Raw genomic sequence first — 20,938 nt, forward strand, 5'->3', positions numbered from 1 at the left:
AGTATGTCAATGACCGAGGCAAACGTGGGCATCTGTTTCATGCAGATTTTTTGTTTTTTACCCACTCCTGGCATTGGGAATGCACACCAAAAAAAGGGGAGTTGTAGTGCTTGGCGCCACACTATCCAAAGTAACTCTTCTAATTGTCAACAGATTCTAAATAAACTAGAAAGAGAACGAGGGCTAGAAGATGCCCAGAAGCAGCTTTTACACATCAAAGTCCTATTTGACGAGAAGAAGAAATGCAAGTGGGTGTGAACAGCACGCCGCGGCCTGGCCTAAGATGGTGAAATTCTTCCCGACAGCTTGGAACAAAATGGTGGCTCAAGCTACGTTGGCGCCTTTAAAATTAAAAAAAAAAAAAGTTTGCACATAGATTCCACTTTGAAGAGCGAGTCTTTCGTAGGAGACTAAGGCACAACTTTTAGAGAAGCTGACCAGCCATTGTGCCTGTTGTAAATACTGTGGAGACCCTTATGTAAATATCGATGTCGTGGTGGTTGTCGCCAGCCTCCTCGTTTACAGAGAATACAGGGCCAGTACGCAAGTGTCAGTATTACCGTAACTACCGTTTCCACTTAAGCACAATGATCCAAGTGGTTTTGTCTCAGAACGACAGCTATGTAGCACTTGTGACGACACTGGAGGAGGACGCTGCCGCCCCAGACACCGAATGGGAAGCGTGGAGGGGCTTCCCGTCCACGGCGCGGGCTTGCCGTGTCGCCCGTCCCCAGTAGTTCTTGGAAAAGGTGACTGCAAAATGTGGTGGTGTGTACACTTAGCATTTGTGTGTGTGTTTTTTAAACCAAAAACTTAACAGTGTGGCAACATTGTTGAAAGGGCTCGTGTTTTTTCGGTAGTCACCAAATGCATTCCATCCAGCTCACCTGTGTTTCACCAGTGGCCTAAAGCAAGCGCATCAGTCTGTCCGGAGGCAGCAGCCACTTGCCGGGGTGCTGCGCTCCTGCCTTGTGTTACATACTCGTTTTTTTATTCAAAAGGACCATGCGGGTACTTGACGGTAACCCATGTCTTTGCTGGTAACTTCGTGTATTTTTTTAAAACCTTTCTCATTGGCATTTATTGTTTCTGTGCACAAACAGCACCAGAATTCAGGCAGAGCTCTCCTGGGTAGAGTGCCTCATGTGTCTGTCTGTCTGCCTGCCTGTCTGTCTTGCCATCTCTCGCCATATCCTCCTTGCTTTAGGTCTCAGGTGAAATCAATGGGTATTAACACCTGTAAGTGTGTGGTAAGATGATGATACGTTTTTACATTACATTACGTGAAATTGCTGTACACACTGGAGTATTATATCTATATAAAAGGCCTGAGGCCTGAAAGGTATTAGTATACAGCTTGGTATCTTTGTCTTATTATGTATTTTTTAAAAGTATTCCTCAAAGGAGAAAGTCCAAAAAAAAAATACCCATTTTCATTCATGCCTTCTTCGTTCAAATGGTCCCTTTCTAGTGATACTGTAATCTTTTATTGCTGGTTTTGTATCTTGGATTTTTGCTGCTCATGACCAAGTTCAATACCACTGTGTTTCCCTACTAGTATAGCAGAAGAAATGAACTGTCATCACTGTCAACCTTCCTTGTGGCACCTCGCCCTCCTGGCTGAGGTTCAGAATTCCCAGTTCCAGCCTAGGAATCCCCCTCCAAGTCAATGATCCCATGCCCCTTTCAGAAGCACTTGCCAACACTGTAGTTAACATCAGGTTTAAAATGTGCATTTTGTCTTAGATGAATGCAAGTGTCTCTCCTCCCACTCAACATCTGGTGGACTGAGAAGGGTCAAACGCCCAAACAAAGAGCAAGGAGAATAGTAAATGCCCTAAATAGCCACTTTTCCTGGTTCCCATAGCTTTTGACCATTGCCTGTCCTGTGGACACACCTCAAAGATACTACCAAAAAGTCTCCCCCCTAGGTGTAAAAGGTGAGAGGACTGGTCCCAAAATAAAGCTGCTACCATTTTGAAAGAAAGATGGCAGAATTCTTGAAAGAAAGAGTAGGTATGGCAATCAATGGTAGAAGAGAGAGTTGCCCAAAAGATGCTCCTTCTTTAGGGTGCTGAAGACGACTACTAAAATGGTGAGAAAAGCTGTGGCTTTATCATAGTATTTTCTGAATAATACTTTTTAGGGTTCCCCCCCTCCCCCTCAAGCCCTTTGGCACACAAGTATTTCAAGGGTTGAGTTACCAGCTAGCTCTTCCAGCGACTGTGCTGGTGGGAACTTTGGGCAAATTGTTTTACCTCTTTGTGCCTCAATTTCTGGAAAATCTTTCTAAGCTACCTCACAGAGGTGGTATGAAGACTCACTGATGTTTGTAGAGTGCTCGTTGATTCTCCCATGGACAGCACGAGATCTAGAGCAGCATTTTGGAGCACACTAGCCCGAGGCAGTGAATGGCCTGATCAAACGTGCTGAAGACAATCAGTAACTGAGTCCATATTAAACAGCAGCCAGAAAACCAACTGTCAAACAATTTCTATTGTTAACTTTATTTTCTGATTTGGGGTGAAGGTCAGTTTCTTTATAAGCTTTTTTTTTTTCCTAACACTAGTGTCTACAGCAGCATTTTATGATTAATTCTGTTACTTTTTCAGTATTAGGATTTAAAATCAATTTCTTGTATACATGATTGAAGCTGTTCTTGGAGATGAATGTTTTAAATGTGTATATCCAAAATAAACACTTTGATGTATCAAAGGCTATTATTTTGCTATTTAAATTTACTTTTATCATGTCTTTTTTAATTTTGAAGGAATTTTATGGAAATTTTCTTAGGAGACACACTTTTGCAGTGGATAGATGTACTGGATAGTAAGGAAATCTATTCTTATTAAGTGGGCCTGTGTGCTCCTGCCTGATTAAATTCTTGGTCTTTGATATTATTCTCTCTCTCAAATAATCATATTTGTGGCACTTTTAGGAAGACTTCTAGACAACTAACAATTGCACTTCCTTCTGTAGAGCTGAGCTTTCATTAACTGGAATGAAATTATCACCGAGTTCCTCTAATGATGTTCTATAAAAAGCTGTGGCTCCATAAAGAGACACCATGCTGTGGAGGGGAAAGATCCTTTGAAATGGAATCAGGAACACCTGGGTCCAAGTCCCAGTTCTTCCAGGTATCCTGGGCTATATGACCAAGAGGGAGAGTTAATTCACCTCTGTGAGTCTTAGTGCTCCCATCTATGATAAGGGACTAACAATAATTGGGTTATTTCGCTCATGAGGCCACCTTGAAGATTAATAATGTGCATGCTGAGTGCTTTGTAAACAGTGAATGTGAGCCATCATTACCATTACTGCAGAGGGAATGAAAAAGGTGACAATCTACTTAAGATTTTTAAAAACCTAATTTGTTTTAAAAGGTTAGTCAAGAAAGGGGCAGTCCTAAAACTTCATCATAAATTGACCATCCTTTCTTTTACCAGTGTGGAAAGGAAGCCGATTGTCGGGTCAGCACTCCTGGGTTCTAATACCAGTGTTATCAGGTGACTGACTCCCTAAAGGACTTTGACAAAGCCTGATCGATCAGGCCGCCAGTTTCCTCATCTATAAAATGATGGAAGTGGCCTAGATGGCCCCTAACTTTCTTACAACTATGCTCCCAGGGCTCCATTGGATCTTTCGGTCACTCTACATCAAGAAAGCCAGAAAGAAGCCTTTGTTGCTCATATCTCCGTCTTCTGGGGCCAAGGAAAATATGTCTAGCTTTACACAACAGGATACTTATTCAGATATCCAAACAAAGCCCTCCTATCTTTATTCTTCACCATGCATTGCCCCCTCTTCAACCTTTTATACTCCCATCCCACCCTCAACTTCTCCAAATAGGCCCAGTTTCTCCAATGGATGTCCTTCACCCTGCCGGCAGTCCTTTAGACATTCCATCTTCTAGGCAGGCAAGATCTAGCAAGACTGCTATACAATCAGTATCAAATTAAAAATGAGGCAATACATACTGATAAAAATATTTATTAAACTTTTAAAATAAATTATATGCAATCAGCTTTTGGAAAAAGCAGACATTCATAAAGAACACACATTTCAAAAGATCATGAGCTTCTTTCCTATAGTGCTGACATTCAAAGTGCCTTTAAACACAATGTTTGGTTGTAATCAAAATTAGGATTATCTTGAGCAGGCCTTCTTATTAGTGACTACCTCAAAATAGAATCAGGTTTCAGAAAACATGCCAGAGAGTTTATTCAATGTAGAGTAAAATTAAGAAAATAATTTTAAATCTTGATCACCCTATCGCAGTTCCTTTCCAAGTGTATGTGTGTGTACCTCTCAAAGGGCTATCAGTAAACATCCTAAAAAATTTCTGAAGTGAGTCTTTTTAACGCAGTTCATCTTAAGCGTACATTTAAGCAATACGGCACATAGTTGGTACTTTTCCCAATTATAGGCAAAATTTTCTTTGGCAGATAGGAATGAAGCTTCTAAAATGCCACAAATGTTTAAGTTTGCACCTTTATTGAGTCACTGATTGGGTTGCCTAGTGTGGCAGCCTCATTCTCCAGGAGGCCCGAGCTCCTCCAGCTGCTTCCTCTGGGTGGTTTCTAACTCTTCCAGTCTTTTTCGAAGGAGAGACAGTTCTCTTTGATGTTCCTCTTCCTAAAAACCAGGAGGGAGAGTTACGAACCTTTCCTGCTTCAGCCACAGTCCACTGCCTTATTCCTCTGCCCAGTCTGTTTGCCAGTAAGAGGAGGCCAGACACGAGCACGTCTGCTCTACAACCTATTAATGGGTGCTGGCTCCTCTCGCTTCACACTGTAACTCTGAGTAAGTCTCATCTTCTCAAGCTATAAATTTCAGCAGGGAGCTAATTAGGAAATAAGAATGCACTTCCATATCACATCTGTATTCATAGAGCTCTCTTCAAACAGGGCCTTCGTTTATGGAGTAATTTATAAACAAAACACTGAACTATTCATTCCACTGAAACGAACTAAGGTTGGGAGCTTTGACTCTTCCGGGTTCACAGCTCTCGTTAAAAAATGCCACTCCCTTTGAGCTGTCCAAACCGAGTTTCCAGTCAAGTGCTCATCTAAGTGGACTCCAAGGACCTCCTTTCCACTACCTGTTTTGGGGGCATTTCACTACCAGAAAGTGAGCAGGTGAGACTCCAAACAGGGTTATTCTGCTACCTGTCTAAAATGTTCTCCTAAGTGGTTTAGAATGGGAGAATATAAGGTTTGAGGACACAAAGGAAGCTTGTGGATTTTTCAACAGTCTTGATCAACAGCTATAGTCCCATCAAATTATTTTCCCTCTATAAAACAAAGAAAGTCTGAAAATATTCTTACCGGGAGATGAGTGGGGAAAGACGGTTCCACATCAGGAGGCAAGGGTCCTGATAAAAAACTCACAGGATTGAATGATTTTGTTGGGGGCATGTTAGGAACCAAGATTAAAGTTCGAAATTCATCGTGTCTTCTCTGTATGTCCTTCAGTCGTTTCTGGAGCTTAGTGTAGTCTTCATGTGGCACATTTTGTCTTTAAAGAGAAGAGTCACATTTTCCCCCTCACATACATATCTCTTTGATATGCCATTCAGCTTGACCTGAATTGAAGAGGAGTCAAGGGCCTATCCCAGGGCTACAGAATGACTTTACATTGTGCAAACACTCACCAACCTAACCCACCTTTACCACACTGGAAGCATAGGAATAAGGTGAAGTTTACATTTCTATGGCCAAGGCATTAGATTCACTCATTTTAAAATATTCTATAGCCACCCCAAAAAAGTTCTCTTGTAGTTAAAATAACGAGTTACCTCTTACAATTCACAAAAGACTATAAAATTCAAATGCAAAAATGTAAGGAAATGGAAAAAGCTCCACTTAGACTGGTGATTTGCCCAAGTGGTGCCATTCATTTCTAGCCAGGATTTGGAGGGAGAAGCAAGGTAGGTTACTGGTCAGGTTTTCATGGTCGAGAAGCATCATATCCACAAAGATCAAATGCTTGTGTATAAGCACCGCCCCTCCCCGCTACTGCTCTGCGGTATCTACATGGATATGGGGTGCAGAAAAGGTCTGACTCTTTTATGAAAAGAAATCTGATGCTCTCTGTTATGGTCCACAATCTAATAGGGTCGACTGAAAAGTTGGTACAAACGTGGGACATTTTGTTGGTGCCTACTCCCTATTCCCTATCACTGTATGTAGTTTAAACACAACCATCTTGTGTTCGGGGAATTTCAGGTCCAGACGGGTCTGGAGGCCGGAAGCAGGCGGCTTGTCAATGAGCTGAAGCGGAAATGTTTTTTTCTAAACTGAATCTATACTACTGTGATTTCAGCACAGTGCTGGGAAGCTCTGGGGTCCCTGCTAGGCTAGACGAGGCCCCTGGCTCTTCAGAGAGGATGCTGACACCATTCTCTGGGCCTGGGTGAAGGTGGGAGGCCAAACTGAAGCCCCAAATGGAGGGAAACTTGTCCCGGGCCCAATGCCCCAAGACTGGTCCCTGGCTTACAAACCACAGGATGCTGTTTACAGGGCATTGCAAAGACTGCTGCTCATTAGAAACTTGTGATAGCCTATAGGCCATCGGCCTGCTGCTGTGGTTTCCTGGCACCCTGGCCACTGCACACAGGAAGTTTATGAGTAAAAGGTCCCAGGAGAAGACAAAGGTCAATCATATAAGCTGGGCTTTCAAACCCAACGGGAGTGATAAAAGCATTTTAAAATCATTCCAAAAAAATCCACTTACATAAACATTATAAACATTATATACATTATAAACAATGTTATAAAGCTTTACATTACCTATTTAAAACCTGCTTTTCTGTTTCTAATTCTTCATTCTTTGCTTCCAAAAGTTCTACTTTTTCTTGCAGTTTCTTCAGTTTGTTTTCAAAGAGGGATTTTCTCTGTAAATATAAAGATGTCTCCATTTAATGCACCTATGGGAAATTTCAATCTCCTGCTTAGTTGAAATGTCATATTGAATACTTATTTCTCATGCACCTCTTTTTGCCACTCCCTTTGAATGCTTTTAAAGATTAGAAGATTTTATCGAGATGGCAAAGATATCAACCACACATTTCCTTCTCATTCTCAATTAACCTGACAAACATCACAAATGCTAAATCAGAAAGACTGATATTACTCGCAAAATTGTTGCGGGTAACATTAAAAAGAGCAGGAATTGGGTGTTACTAATTTTGTCTTTTGATAACTGTGCCTCCCAACCTAGCACAATGCCTCCCTTGAGATTACAAGCTGTGATTGTCCTTGACCCAAACCTCTTTGAACATGGGGCCTCTCCAGCTTGGGATACCCTCTAAGACAAGACACTCCTGGAGAGCCATCCCAAGCCTGCACTGAAAGGATGAAGCTCTCACTAGGCAGCAACGCTTGAACATATTCAAGACAAAATGGCATATACACACCACCAATGCTTAATATTTACAGAAGTTGAGCCTGAGCCTGCCTTCAACTAGAACCTCATTAGAGAGCCATTTTCCCAAAATGTATAAACTGCTATGAGACTAAAGCAAAATGGCAAAGCTAAAAACATCTTTTCAAAGGACTGAATTAATTGTTCAGAAATGCATGGTAATTTAACAGCCATACCTCACTTTATTAAGAAAAATATTTCTGAAAATTCACTTTTGTTCATGTATCCTTAATTAAGATTACATGAGGAAAAATCTCTTTTTAATGAAAGGGCTAACTAGGTAATTTCTTTAAATAAAAGAATAATTATTGCTACACTGCAAAGAATCCTCTCTTCTATAAAACTGTGCACACATGTAATGTCTAAAAGGAGAGACTCTTACAAATATTGGGCAGATAGTTCATTTCTACTAACCACAGCATCCAAGTCTTTTACTGCATTTTAGAAAAAGGAATCACTGAATGTGGCACCAATTCTTTGATGATCTGTCTAGAATATTATGTTGCCCATTAGAGTACTCCATTTGTTCTCATTATTTTCTTTTCCCAAATGACAGCCACTAGCATAATAAGTAATCCCCAATAGCATCCATAACAATCATTTGTAAGGAGCCTATCATAGGGTCCTCTGCTAGATTTGGGGGGGGGTACGAGGTAGAGCCCCCCAAAATATTAAAAAACAACATGCAACAAGGTTAATATAAGTGCACAAATGCTGTGGAGTTTTGGATTTGCAGAGGTGGAAAATGAGGTGGATCTTGCTAGAAGGGCAGTACCGAGACACATGGAAAGGAAGAGCATTATTCCATTCCACATTAGGCACATGCCTCCCATCCCCAGAATGATGAAGGGAACTTTTAGGGGCACAGGGGCATTCAAAGATTACTCAGCCCAACTGCCTTGCTCTATGGGTTAGGAAATGGAGCCCCTGCAAGGTTGCTACTGGCCCCAGTACTAGACAGAGGAGTCAGGATTTGAAACCAAGTTCTACTTCAAATCCAGCATTTTTTCTACTCTACTTTGAATGAGGAGCAAAGAGTTTTTAGGGACATATAAACTGGGATTAAAAATATAGACTAAAGAACTGTTCAATTAGGCATCCACTAGTTGACGACATGGCCTTTTTGTAGACAAATACAATGGGGTCAGTTGTCCTCCAGCCTGGAAGGGCTAGAGAGACCATCTCCCACTGGAGAAGCAAGAGAAGCGGAGGTGAGAGGGACACACAGGGAGAAGGCATCCGATGTCAGTAGTCCGGGAACAATTATTAAGCCCCCTCTACACGCCAGGCACTGTGCACTGGGGATGCAAAAGGGCAAAAGGCACCTGTCTTCAAGGAGTTTACAATCAAATAGGGTAGACAACAAGCAAAAAGAAACAGATAAGTTATAAAGGGGATAAATAGGAAATAATTAGTAGAGGAGAGGCACGCGGAAGGCTTCCAACAGATTTTAGCTGGGACTTAAAGGAAAAGTCAGGAAGGTCAGTAATGAAGTGGAAGAGAAAGAACATTCCAGGTATGGGAGACAGCCAGAGACAACGCCTGGAGTCAAAAGAGGGCATACTGCGTTCAGGAAATGGCAAAGAGGCCAGCGTCACTGCTGAAGAGAATGTGTCAGGGACGGTGTCAGCAAAATGCAAAGGTAAGAGGGGGCTCGGTCACAAAGGGCTCTGAATGCCAGAAGCATTCTGTCTTTGCTGCTGTGAGGAGGGAGCTCCTTGAATAGACAGAGCCAGGGACCGTCAGCATCAGACCCGTGTCTTAGAAACATCGTCCGGATGATTCAGGTGGGAAGGGACCGGGGCAGGCCGACCCAGCAACAGGCTACTGCCACGGTCCGGGTGAGGTGGTGCCGGCAGAGTGGGGGCAATGTCAGAGGGTGTATTAGAGGTGAAAAAGACAGGCCTGGGTGACGATCTGGATGGGGGAGGGGGACAGTGAGGGAGTGAGGATGACTCCAAGGGGTAAATAATCAGTGCAGAAAGATGGGTCTCCTCTCGCTCCAAGGCTCACAGGGACTGTATTCCCCCCAGCTCCCCCAGCCCTTTGAGACTGTGCAATCCTGGCTGACTCCACATCCTGACCCCTACACTGACCTCCGGGTCACCCTGCAGCCAGCATCGGTGTTGCTTGATAAGATGGTCTCAGGGGAAGTGGCTGGTGAGGAGGAGCTTGAGAGGCCTCACCACACTGCAGCTCCTGGGGTAAGTGGGGGCTGCACTGGGAGAGCCCAAGTGGACAGCTACGCTGCACTGCCAAGCTTGTTACATTCTTTTTTCCTCGAACCCCAGTCCTTAGTGTCTGTCCATATTCACCGCTGCACCTGCCTGTGATCTCAATGATCCAATCTTTGGGCTCTCCCTGATCTCCACCCTTCTTGACCTCTCTACATTCCGACATTGCTGATCGCCCTCTCCTCAATGCTTACTCTCTTATGTCTATGGGATGCTGAAAATAATATGTGCTTCACTGCTAAAAATTCCTATCTGCCCACTGAACAAACTTGGAAATAGAATTTTCTAATCTGTTAAAACATCTTCTAAAGGGTTCCAAGGGTTTTGAACCCATTTGTCAAAAATACAAAACATTCCAAATAACTTGTTTATAAGAACAAGTGATTGACATCAAGGAAGATGGAAATTTACTGGCTGAGATCCAATAACTTTTGAATTACTGGTGAAGGGAAATGAAAAATGAGTATTGTGATTTATGACTTAGTAAGCAGAGCCAATGATACATTTCTTTCTTTTAGGTCTATGTAGGTTTGTGAAGTATCTTTTTCAGCTGACAATCATTAAAACCAAGTATCAAGATAAGCTAAATTTAAGAGCAGATGCTTGAATTGCTAGAACACAAAGTGTTCTACCAAGACCTTCCAAAAAATAAAATATCTTAACCACATTGCTCTCCCTAAAAATACCATTATTTGAGTGACAGCAAAAAGGAGTTTTGTAGCATTAATAAATAAAATACTATTTTCAAAATATTTTATCTTTCCCCTACTCCTAAAATTTCTATTTTCTATATGTTAGCAATGTTATGATTAGCAGTGACAGAAGTACATAGACATTTATATCTAAGGAAAATATTTAAATTTTTCAGATGCATGCCTGAAAATATTTTACTGATAGGGGAGTGTGATCAAAAAAAATTTACACACTACTGAATTGAGGAAACTGAGGTCCAAAGGTTTTAAATAATTGGCTGCCAAAGAATGGCAGTAGCATACATTTAATTCCTTTCTGATAGTTTAAGTTGGATTTTTCCAATATATTTTATATCATTTAATATTTCCAATTACATGTAAAAATTTGTAATATTAATTTTTTTAAAATTGGGGTTCTAAATTTTCTCCCTCTCTCCCCTATAGCTCTTCCCTCTTCTTTCAAAAGTAAGGCATCAATTTAACATATGAAGTCATGCAAAACATTTCCATATTAGCCGTGCGTGTTTGTTGATCCACAATATATCTGCATTATTTGACAAAGATTCATCAGGTCCAAAGTCTGTAACTGGATGGGCTTCCACCCTAGAATTGTCTCCTTTTAAGCATGCTGAAATTAGCTTTGGTCAGCTAGAACCATATAACTCTGCACCAAATCTTTCCATTATTCTGTTAATCCAGTTCAAAAGCTCCTTTTCTACCTTCATTCTCCTTAATATCTTAACTGCATTTTACATCACTAATTGGATGTTACTTTGGCCCCAGAATCATATCTGAATAAATGAATGTCTGTCTAAAGAAACATTAACTGAAAGCTGCCTAAAGAAAAATAATGCCAGCTCTTTTATTTCTAGCAAAGTGGGTAGAATTTAGTCTCCTCCCTCATTCTAGGGCTTGAACCAGTAAACGGAAGTTGTGCAATGAAATTATTCTGAGCCATGGAAAATCTAGATACCATTAGTACCACACCCAGTCACTATGAGAGAAAGCAAAGGGATATAAGGAAAGTAAATATACAAACAACAGATTTTTATATTCACTCATTTCATTGCGATGATGATTTAGTTATTGCAGGGAGGAAAACGTGGCAAAGTCTGAAAGTGAAATGGGAATTCAGTGGACTCTCAAACCATTTGTCTAGAGGCCCCAATGTTGATGACATTGGGGAACAGGCAGTTCCCAACTTAAGCACAATTCATAAATGGGAAACTGATGTTACTGAAATGCTGCCTTCTTAAATTAAAGGGGTAGCAAAATCAGGAGAGCTGAATTCTAGCTGTGATCAAACCAATGCCCCCCTTTTGGGCTTTGGGATCCTCACCATAAAGAGATTTAGGGAATCTCTAAGGCCCATTCCAGTTCTGTCTGGGAATCTGAGAAATGTATTCGCTTCACTCTTCAAATGTGGAGAACTGGCATGTTAATGACACAAGGAATGTCTCTGTGATCCTCCCCCTGACAACACTTGCCAATGCTGCTCCCCAAAGCTTCCTCAGTCACACTGTAGACATGAAAGAAGCCTGTCTCATGAACTAGAATGGCCAACTGAGACTGGTACTCTGGGTACATGCTGCAGCCTGCTCATACCCACCAGGCATCTCTCCACTGCCCTCTGTGATACTAATTCTTAATTCTTGAGACAGCTGAATTCCACTTCTCACTCCACACAGCAGCACCAGTAGAATAACAGCATTTTTTCCTCCTTACAATAATTATATAAATGGTGGTGATGGATAATAGGAACAACACTATCACTACTACACTCCAGACATATTATGGCTCAACTCACTTCTCAGGGGCTGCTGACTTCAGAGAATTTAAGCAAACCAGCAGAGAAACAGCAAGGGGTTGTGGAAAGAGAGTGAAATTTGGGCATCACAAGTCTTGCCCTATCACTTTCTATCTTCCTCTGTGACTCAGGTGAGGACATTTTTTTTTAATAAGATACAATATAACATTTTCTTTTGCAAAATGCATTGAATTGCAAACAATTGACTTGTCAATGAATCTGACTATTCCATCCCTCTCTAGTAGACTTTTCAGAAATGTTTAAATTTGAAAATAAACATGCTCTTAAAGCCTTCTTCTCAAAATAAATTGCTTAAGAACTCTATAAATCTGAGAGCAGGGGAATTACTACTGATGTTGTTGTGATGACTGTTAACATTATTGAGAACAATAAGAAGCCTTTGCCTACCTTTTTTTGAGCCAGTGAAGCTCGCTGAAGCTTTTCTTTGGCCTGCTTATATTTCTCTTCTTTTTCTTGAATACGTTCATGAAGTTTATGCTTCTCTTCCAACCATTCTATCCGCTTCTCTTCCAACGCACTAATCAAAGATAAATATGGAAGAAAAAAATTAAGAATTCGTTTTCCTAAACAATGTAAGATCACACTGATATTGTAACAGTCATTGCACTATTCATTTTAACCACAAAATCACAGATCAAGAAAGGAGCTCAGGTCTCCTGATTCCTAGGCCAGGGAAGAGGCCTAGGGAGGCCTCTTGTGAGGAGAGGAATATACCTGACAGTCAGGAAGACCCAGGTTCACATCTTGATTCTAACTTCTTAGCTATATGGCTATGGTCTAATTAACTGACCTTCCAAGGTTTCCTCATGTATAAATACTAAAATAGCTCTAGGATAATACTGAAACACTGAGTTCTCTTCACTGACGCAGAACACAGCCCCTCACTACATACCCATCCTTAGTCTGAAACTCCCACAAGCTCCCCAGAGGCCCACCTACCACTCCAAGGGCATTCTCTGGTCATGCCTGACATCTGGAGGCTGCCCTGTTCACTGTGGATTGTGCTCCCTCACCCTCACCACTTGACCATTTCTTTTTCATGAGAAGGGCCTTTGATGACTTCTTTTACTCTTGCTCTTCTTTCTTTCGTGTGTGACTCCATGGAGGCTAAGCTGCTGTCGCGTGTGCATGCACGTGAATGAACACACACACACACACACACACACACACACACACACACACACACAACTGCATTTCTCTATCACCCTCTGGCTCGTTTCTTTTCACACCTTCAGGGACAGTTGTATTCATAACTCATGAGCACAGAGCAACAAAAGAAGGTTGGGATTAAAACCATAGGCCTCTGCTTTCATGGAGAAGCTCTGCCCTGAAGGTAATCCAGCCCAATCTCCTCATGCCATTCAACTCTGTGCTCAATTGATAATCTGTAAAAGGGGGTTAATAATATCTCCAGCATCTATCCACAAGGCTGCTGTGCAGCCCAAATGAAATAATGCGCATCAATGTCATTTACTGTCATTCATCATCACTTCCATGGCACACTGCAATGACTGGGCCCTCTGTCCATGTCAGCACATCTGTTCTTTCGATAAAGCTGTCCATGGTCATTGTGAAACTGATGGATGTGTGTATCCCCTCACCCCTCTCTGGCCTCAGTTTTTCTTCATCTGTGGGGAGCTGATTTCTACCTTCTCTCTCTAAGGGTGTAGATTGCCTTCTCTCGTCCATGCCCTCCTACAAATCTTCCACAAGGAGAACACCCGACATCCTGGGAGCCTGTTCCTACATCTCTTGAGAAAGCATGAGAAACAACAGAGAAGATCAGCTCCCATGGGTTATCCCATCTAATCACTAAACCACTGACTTGCTTCCTTTTCTCACTGTGTATCTATTTTTCTGAGAGTATCTTTTAAGTTACTTCTTCTTCATAGTTTTTGCTGTTCATTTTTCTAAATCAATGGCTTGCTTAGATGGAGCGAGTCAGAGCTGCCTCAGTTATGCTCTGTGTCTTCTCATTTGGCACTGACTTCAATGAATACATACTACCAAATGGCCTGGAGGTTACTCCACAATGGTCACCAGATGTTTCCTATCTGTTAAAATGTAATGAATTTTCCTCTATATAATGTTTTCTGGTGTCTGCCATGTCTGGGCACTTCACATTTCTTTTTTTTTAAACTAAAGAAAGTATTCAATGAAGTGAGCAAAAACAATAGTTGTACACTAATGACAATACTGTAAAATTATATAAATCAACTAGGAACACTTATGAACTCTGATTGACACAATGACCAACCACAATTCCAAAGGATTCAAGCTGAAACATGCCATCTACCTGCCGATGGAGAGTTAAGGGACTCACAGAATGCAGAGTAAAGCATATTGTCTCTCTCCCCCTCTTTACGCATAAATGCACGTACACACACGTATACAATGAGTGCCAGGATTATCAGGAAGAGAGCTGCGCATCATTTGTAAGGAAGTCTAGCTGAGCCTACTTTTCGGCCTCTAGTTGAGCCTTGTCTGCTTGAGTCCGTGCACTGCGGCATTCCTGTTTCAGCTTTTCCACCATCTCTTTCAGCATTCGGTTAGAATCCACCAACTCGGTCTCCGACTGTGTGAGGGAGGTAACTTGGATCTGTAAACCACTAATTTGCTTTGAAAGAAAAAGCAGGGGGGGAGGAAAAACAGATAATTATTAAGCAAAAATACCAAATGTAAAAAGGAGAAAATCTGGATGTTCCCCCCAGACACTCCCTTGGTGCCATCAGTGGCTCAAGCCACCAACTACAGCCACCAGAAGCATTCTCATGGCTGGTATCTACGGAGCACATACTTTCACAACTGCCTTGAGCTTCATTTCCCAGCCTGCTTTAATAAGTCCTTCTCCTCTGTCTTCCTCACAGTGAGGAGAATGTGAAGAGAAAGTAATATTTAGCTATTTCCAAAATTTCCCCTTGCCTCACAGAAAATATCAACCTTGAGTTCAGGCAGTCGTTCACAGTAAAAGTAATGGGTAACAACCCATATAACACATTTCTAGCCAAAAATTTAATATTTTTCTCCCCCCAAGCATTTTGCTAAATAAAAAGTTGTTAAGTTTTTTCCTTTTGACCCAGGGCTCTAAGATAAGCAGCTGGAAGAAGGGTTCCTGCCCACCTCCTCCCCAGGATGTCTGACATCTACCCCCCTCTTTTCTGCATTGTCCCAATCACCTCCTCCTTGATCTCCCTGGATCATGCTCTCTTTTTTGACTCATCTCCTATGAAGCTTCCAAAATGATTTTCCTGAAGCACAAATCTGAAAACACACTCCTCCTGATTCTATCAACTCCAACAATTTCCTGTTGACTCCCGGGTTCAAGATAAACCACTGGTGGGCATTAAACTCTTTCATAGCCGGGCACTAACTTGCCTTTTACAGCCTAATCATTCAGGACTTGCCTACCTGCATCCTATGGACCAACCCAGGTCAAGACACTCAAACAATAGCACAACTAAGAAAAGGCGACACTGGGTCCTTGGTAGAACATAAAGAAGAATGGATCTGGACTGAACACTGCTGAACTGCAAAATGAGAGGCAATTCAATTTTGGCAAATACATTTTAAGTGTGGGGTGATTACTTACATACCTAGAAATAGGACTCCTGGGCCTACTGCTGGAATTACATTGCTATTACTGCTGCTATTACACTGTGTATCTTTTCACAAAGTATTCCCTGCCTCCACCCCCACCCCAAAAAGAAAGAAAAAATTCACCTTCCCAACTACCTTTGTTTAAATTAACTGAACAATAATAATTATTATTCATATACTTGCCCTATCTCCTAGGATATATATATATATAAGGCTTTTCCATAATCATGGAGCATATTCAATTATACTGCTCTAAGAAATATTATTATTAATGGAAGCATTATATTTTTAGTGAGAGCAAAACATTTTTGTACAAGTGATAAATAAAATTTTTAATGCTTTTAAAAACTCATTTTTATTTAACTCTTTTAAAATTCATATTTTTGTTGCATATCTCAGAATGACTATATTGGCAAAGTAATAGGACAGGAATAGAGACCCTAACTGTGATTTCATTGCTATAGGGAGATCCCAGGTGAGGAATTCCTTCTACCAACACAATTAGAGAGTCTAGGGAAGTAAGAAGGGAAGTAACTTGTCCAAAGTCACACAGCCTGTCTCTTCCTTCCCTTCACAACTCTTTCTATATCCCCTATGCCCGTTGCTTCTTTATACAGAGAGAGAGAGAGAGAGAGAGGAGAGAGAGAGAGACAGAGACAGAGAGACAGAGAGAGAGAGAGACAGAGAGAGAGACAGAGAGAGAGAGAGAGAGAGAGACAGAGACAGAGACAGAGACAGAGACAGAGAGAGAGAGAGGGAGAGAAAGAGAGAGAGGAGAGAGAGGAGAGAAAGAGAGAGAGGAGAGGGAGAGAGAGAGAGAGACAGAGAGAGACAGAGAGAGAGAGAGAGAGGAGAGGGAGAGAAAGAGAGAGAGGAGAGAAAGAGAGAGAGGAGAGGGAGAGAGAGAGAGACAGAGAGAGACAGAGAGAGAGAGAGAGAGAGAGAGAGAGGAGAGGGAGAGAAAGAGAGAGAGGAGAGAAAGAGAGAGAGGAGAGAGAGAGAGAGAGAGAGAGAGAGAGAGAGAGAGAGAGAGAGAGAGAGAGAGAGAGAGAGAGAGAGAGAGAGAGGAGAGGGAGAGAAAGAGAGAGAGGAGAGAAAGAGAGAGAGGAGAGGGAGGGAGAGAGGGAGAGAGAGAGAGAGAGAGAGAGAGAGAGAGAGAGAGAGAGAGAGAGAGAGAGAGAGAGAGAGAGAGAGAGAGAGAGAGAGTGTGTGTGTGTGTGTTTGTAATTTATAAATGTTGTTCAGTTATTCCCAACCTTTGGGGGGTTTTTCTGGAATGGTTTGCCATTTCCTTCTTCAGCTCGTTTTACAGATGAAATAATGGTGACAAACAGTTAAGTGACTTGCTCAAGAAGCCGAGGCCGGATGAAAACTCAGGAAGAGAAGTTATCCTGATCCCACCATCTACCCACTCCATCTATCCAGGTGCTCAGTCTCCTTGAGGACAGTGATTGTCTTTGGCTTCTCTCAGTAGCCATAGCACTCAGTGCAGTGAAAATAAACTCTTACCTGTTTCAGATCAACATTTTCAACTTTTTCTTTTTCTGCATTCTCATTGGCAATCATCTGCTGTTGAAGCTTCATCCTAAAAATTTGACAATTGTAACAAAGTGCAATATTAAGAACATATAGTGTCGTGAATTAACAATTTCTACTCTAACAGCAGATCTTTATAATGCTTAAGAAAATCGCATATTGAAAGGTGACTCCATCTTTACCAAAAGACCAAGGAGCCCAGCGCCTTGCCCTGTACTCTACATGCACCCTGGAAAGGCACCAGTCAGCACGAAGGTAAAAGAGAACATTTTGCACTCTTCAGTCAAAATGTCAGCCTCACAGCAGGGAGAAGAGAGGGGAATGGGGGTCCTGAGTGAGAAGCACATACATGGAAGAGTCCATCTATGGTTAGTCGAGGGAGCAGAGTATTATGCTAGGTTTGAATGACTTTATCTCCTTCCTCCTCAAACTCAAAAGTATTCTTTTTTTATAATGCTCATTGGGCTACCCAGTTGCTATGAAAGAGTCACTGTGAGTTGTGTTGGACTTACAACCAGGAAGACCTGAGTTCAAATCATGCCTCTTGCACTTCCCAAACCTGACCCTAGGAAATATTTTTAACCTCTTTGAAAATTTCTTCAACTGTATCCACTAAGTCACAGCTGTGTTCTGCTGTTGATAGTAATGAATGAAGTGACTTGGGCATGAAGTAAGCATCAGCCCTGACTGGATTCAGGAGCTATAGGTGCAACAGCCCAGAGCTTGGAAACGCCCACTTTCAGGGTGCTCATTCAAAGGTTCTCAAGGAGGAGTAAACATAGCCTATGACACTGTTCAAGGTGAAGAGCCAGCAGAAAGTAGGGAGACAGACCATCCCAGGAACTTTTTTTAGTGATGATCACATAATGGCAGACAAAAAGTTACCTAGGATTCAAGCTCCTTTTCCCTGAAGAAAGAGACACTAGGTGAGAAAGACAGAGACACAGACTCTGTGTGTGTGTGTGTGTGCGTGCACGAGTATGCCTTCCACACCTGTCACAATACTCTGAATAGGGCATGACCTCAGTAAATATTGCAATGGCCCTGCATTCTCATAAGCCATTCCTCCCCTCTGGAAGGAGCCCCCTCCTCAATTCCAAGTTCCTGAATCCTCCCCCAGAGAGAAGCCAGGTTCTTTGCTGTCACAGACTTTTTTGCTCTTCTCTTTACTTCTCCAAGAGATTAGTCTGGGGCCTGGAACATAGAGGTCATTTAATACAGTCTTGCTGAGTCTTCCAAAATGTGGCTTGGGTGCTACCTCCTGTAAAATCTTTCTTGATATTCCCAGTGGCTAGAGCCCTCCCCTTCTTCAAATTACTTCCTATTACTCACTTATCTATATTTGGTATTATACCTACTTCAACAAGCATTTATTTAGCACCTACTGTGTGCTTGGTGAAAAACATAAGGTTAAATGCAAAAACAAAAAAAACTGAATGAAATCAGTTCTTCCCTTTAGGAGGCTACATATTACCAATTCTAATAACTTAACATCCTGAAGTGCCCAAGCAGCTCACAATTAGGCATTTAATAAGTCTTTGCTGATTTGAAATCAGAACCAAAAATGAATATCATTTGTGTTGATTGGAGGCCCAAATTCTTCACTAAATATAATGTGGCTGGAGAATAAAACATCCCAAAGATGATGGAGTACTTCATGTAAAGAACACCAAACCAGCAGATGAAAAGCCTTTAGTCAATTCTTCCAAAACAGCTTTGGGGGCTTATAGAATAGTAAATAAAGGCTTTTTACCTAGTGAAGCAACTGTTGGAAAGGCCCAAATAACCAAGAAGGCTTTTTGGGGTAGGCATTATTGGCAATCTACTTAAAAAAAAAAAAGCCAACTTGAATCCTTCTCATGAATGTGGACCATTTTCTTCGAATCACCATACATCTTATCTTTCCCCTTCTCCCCATGCCCTGCTCCTAAACCTACTTTGGGCCTCATCTTAACTTCAAGTTCCTTTATTCTATCCCATGTCCCCATCTCTGTTCTGGTTACATTCTCTCATCTTCTCAGTAGTGAACCCTTATCAACCAGTTGGACTCAATACCAACCTCTATGCTTGAATGCCTTGCTCCCTTACCCTACGATCTACCACCTTTGTACAGTTACCAATCATCTTTTAAAGTAACAGCCTCATCTCAAATCTCCACCTTCCTGACCTCTCAGTAGCATTTGACACTGCTGTCAACCACCTGTCTGTAAATAATCTCTTCTTTTTGGGTTGCCATAATTCCATTCTTTCTTCATTGTCCTCCAACCTGTCTGACTATTCCTTCCCATGCTTTTGGGGGTGCTTCATCCAGGTCACAGTCACAAACTCTAGGTGCCCTTCCCACTCTGGCCTTCTTCTCTTTGCTCTTTCCAGTCTCCCATTTGATCTCTTCAACTCAATAGAATTCAATGATCATCTTAATGCTGATGGTTCCCAGATTTCTTTGGCCCTACCATTTCCTCCTGAAGTTCTATTCCTGTATCACAAAATGCCTGTTACATATTTCAAACTGGATTTCCTGGAGACATCTCAAACGCAATATATGCAAAACAGAATTTATCTTTCTTTGACCTGAAAGCTCTTTTTTGAGTATTATATCCTTGGGGATATTTTATTTTCAGACTGCTTTCAAGAAGTGATTGGTAGATTCTTCCATTTTTTTCTTTGTCCTTTGATTATAAAAGATCTGGACAGTTTTCCTTCATTATTTCTTAAAAAATGATATCCAGGCTTACTTTTCAGTACCAGTTAACAAGTACTCCAAAAAATTTCAAATGACCTTTCCTTGATCTCTTTTTAGGTCAACTGCTTTTGATAATTTATATTGTTAAATTAGTTTTTACACTGTAACACTTACACTATAACATTATTTAATGCTTCTTAGCTACACTATTTTCTATTTTTTCAGCTTTTTGACTTTGTCTTAATATTTTTTATTTTCTCATGGAATCACTAAATTCTATTTAGTCCATTCTAATTTTCAAAGAGCCTAATACCAAGGTAAAGTTTTATACTTCTTGTACTAATTTAATTGACTTTCAAAGTCTGCCTCCTGAATCTGTCATTTTTCTTAATTTTCTCTAGTACTCTTATTTCACTTATAATATTTTAAATTCTTGCTTTATTTCTTTTGGGAATTCTAGTTCACTTGGTGGCTGTGTTTTTCTTTAACATTTTTCTTGTTTATATCTTAGAATTAGTCTCCTCTTCTGTACTTTTGTCTCAGGTATCCTTTGATCTATAATAGCTTTTGGTCATGGAAGTCTGTTTTTTTTACTAATTTTTTCCAGTTTTATTTTCCAAATTGGGACTTTATGGTAGAACCATGGTCTATATTTCTATTGGGAATGACAGGGTCATGTTTGGTCCTGATTTGTATTCTCTTGGGGGGGGGGGCACGGCAGAGGGTCTTAGCAATGTGTTTTCCAGGTAATGTGTGTTATGTTCTTCAAGGATGTTAGTAGCAATTAACGGAAAGGAGATGAGCCGTTTGATTCTAAGCAAGGTCTTATCACTGCCCTTCTTACAAGTTACAGATCCTGGATTAAGTTTTAGCAATGTAACTGAAGACTTGCCCCTGGGTGGAACTCCAGCATGCTATTGTTGACCCCTACTCCTCTCAGCTG

The 20,938-nt window shown here is 41.3% G+C and overlaps 2 protein-coding genes across 13 annotated transcripts in view; one reads left to right on the forward strand and one right to left on the reverse strand.

Moving 5' to 3' along the window:
- Positions 1-2,715, forward strand: part of PLXNC1 (plexin C1) — a 243,579-nt gene extending 240,864 nt beyond the window's left edge. The window contains exon 31 of the mRNA XM_001370068.4: positions 154-2,715. Coding sequence (XP_001370105.2) covers positions 154-258 — 105 coding nt within the window. The 3' untranslated portion in view covers positions 259-2,715. The remainder of the gene's footprint in view (positions 1-153) is intronic.
- A 1,259-nt stretch (positions 2,716-3,974) lies between these two features.
- The window catches only part of CEP83 (centrosomal protein 83), a 125,936-nt gene continuing 108,972 nt past the window's right edge, over positions 3,975-20,938 (reverse strand). For 6 of the 12 annotated variants that reach the window (XM_016425721.2, XM_016425723.2, XM_007503214.3 and 3 more), the window contains 7 exons: positions 17,286-17,361; positions 14,639-14,796; positions 13,829-13,930; positions 12,567-12,696; positions 6,792-6,895; positions 5,328-5,517; positions 3,975-4,635 (listed from right to left, as the gene is read on the reverse strand). In XM_016425721.2, coding sequence (XP_016281207.1) covers positions 4,531-4,635; positions 5,328-5,517; positions 6,792-6,895; positions 12,567-12,696; positions 13,829-13,930; positions 14,639-14,796; positions 17,286-17,361 — 865 coding nt within the window. In that variant the 3' untranslated portion in view covers positions 3,975-4,530. Of the gene's footprint in view, positions 4,636-5,327; positions 5,518-6,791; positions 6,896-12,566; positions 12,697-13,828; positions 13,931-14,638; positions 14,797-17,285; positions 17,362-20,938 lie in introns of those variants that run through there. The other 6 variants (XM_056800734.1, XM_056800736.1, XM_056800735.1 and 3 more) reach the window with 2 other exon arrangements.

Source organism: Monodelphis domestica, chromosome 5, assembly GCF_027887165.1.
Source record: "Monodelphis domestica isolate mMonDom1 chromosome 5, mMonDom1.pri, whole genome shotgun sequence".
Lineage (NCBI taxonomy): Eukaryota > Metazoa > Chordata > Mammalia > Didelphimorphia > Didelphidae > Monodelphis > Monodelphis domestica.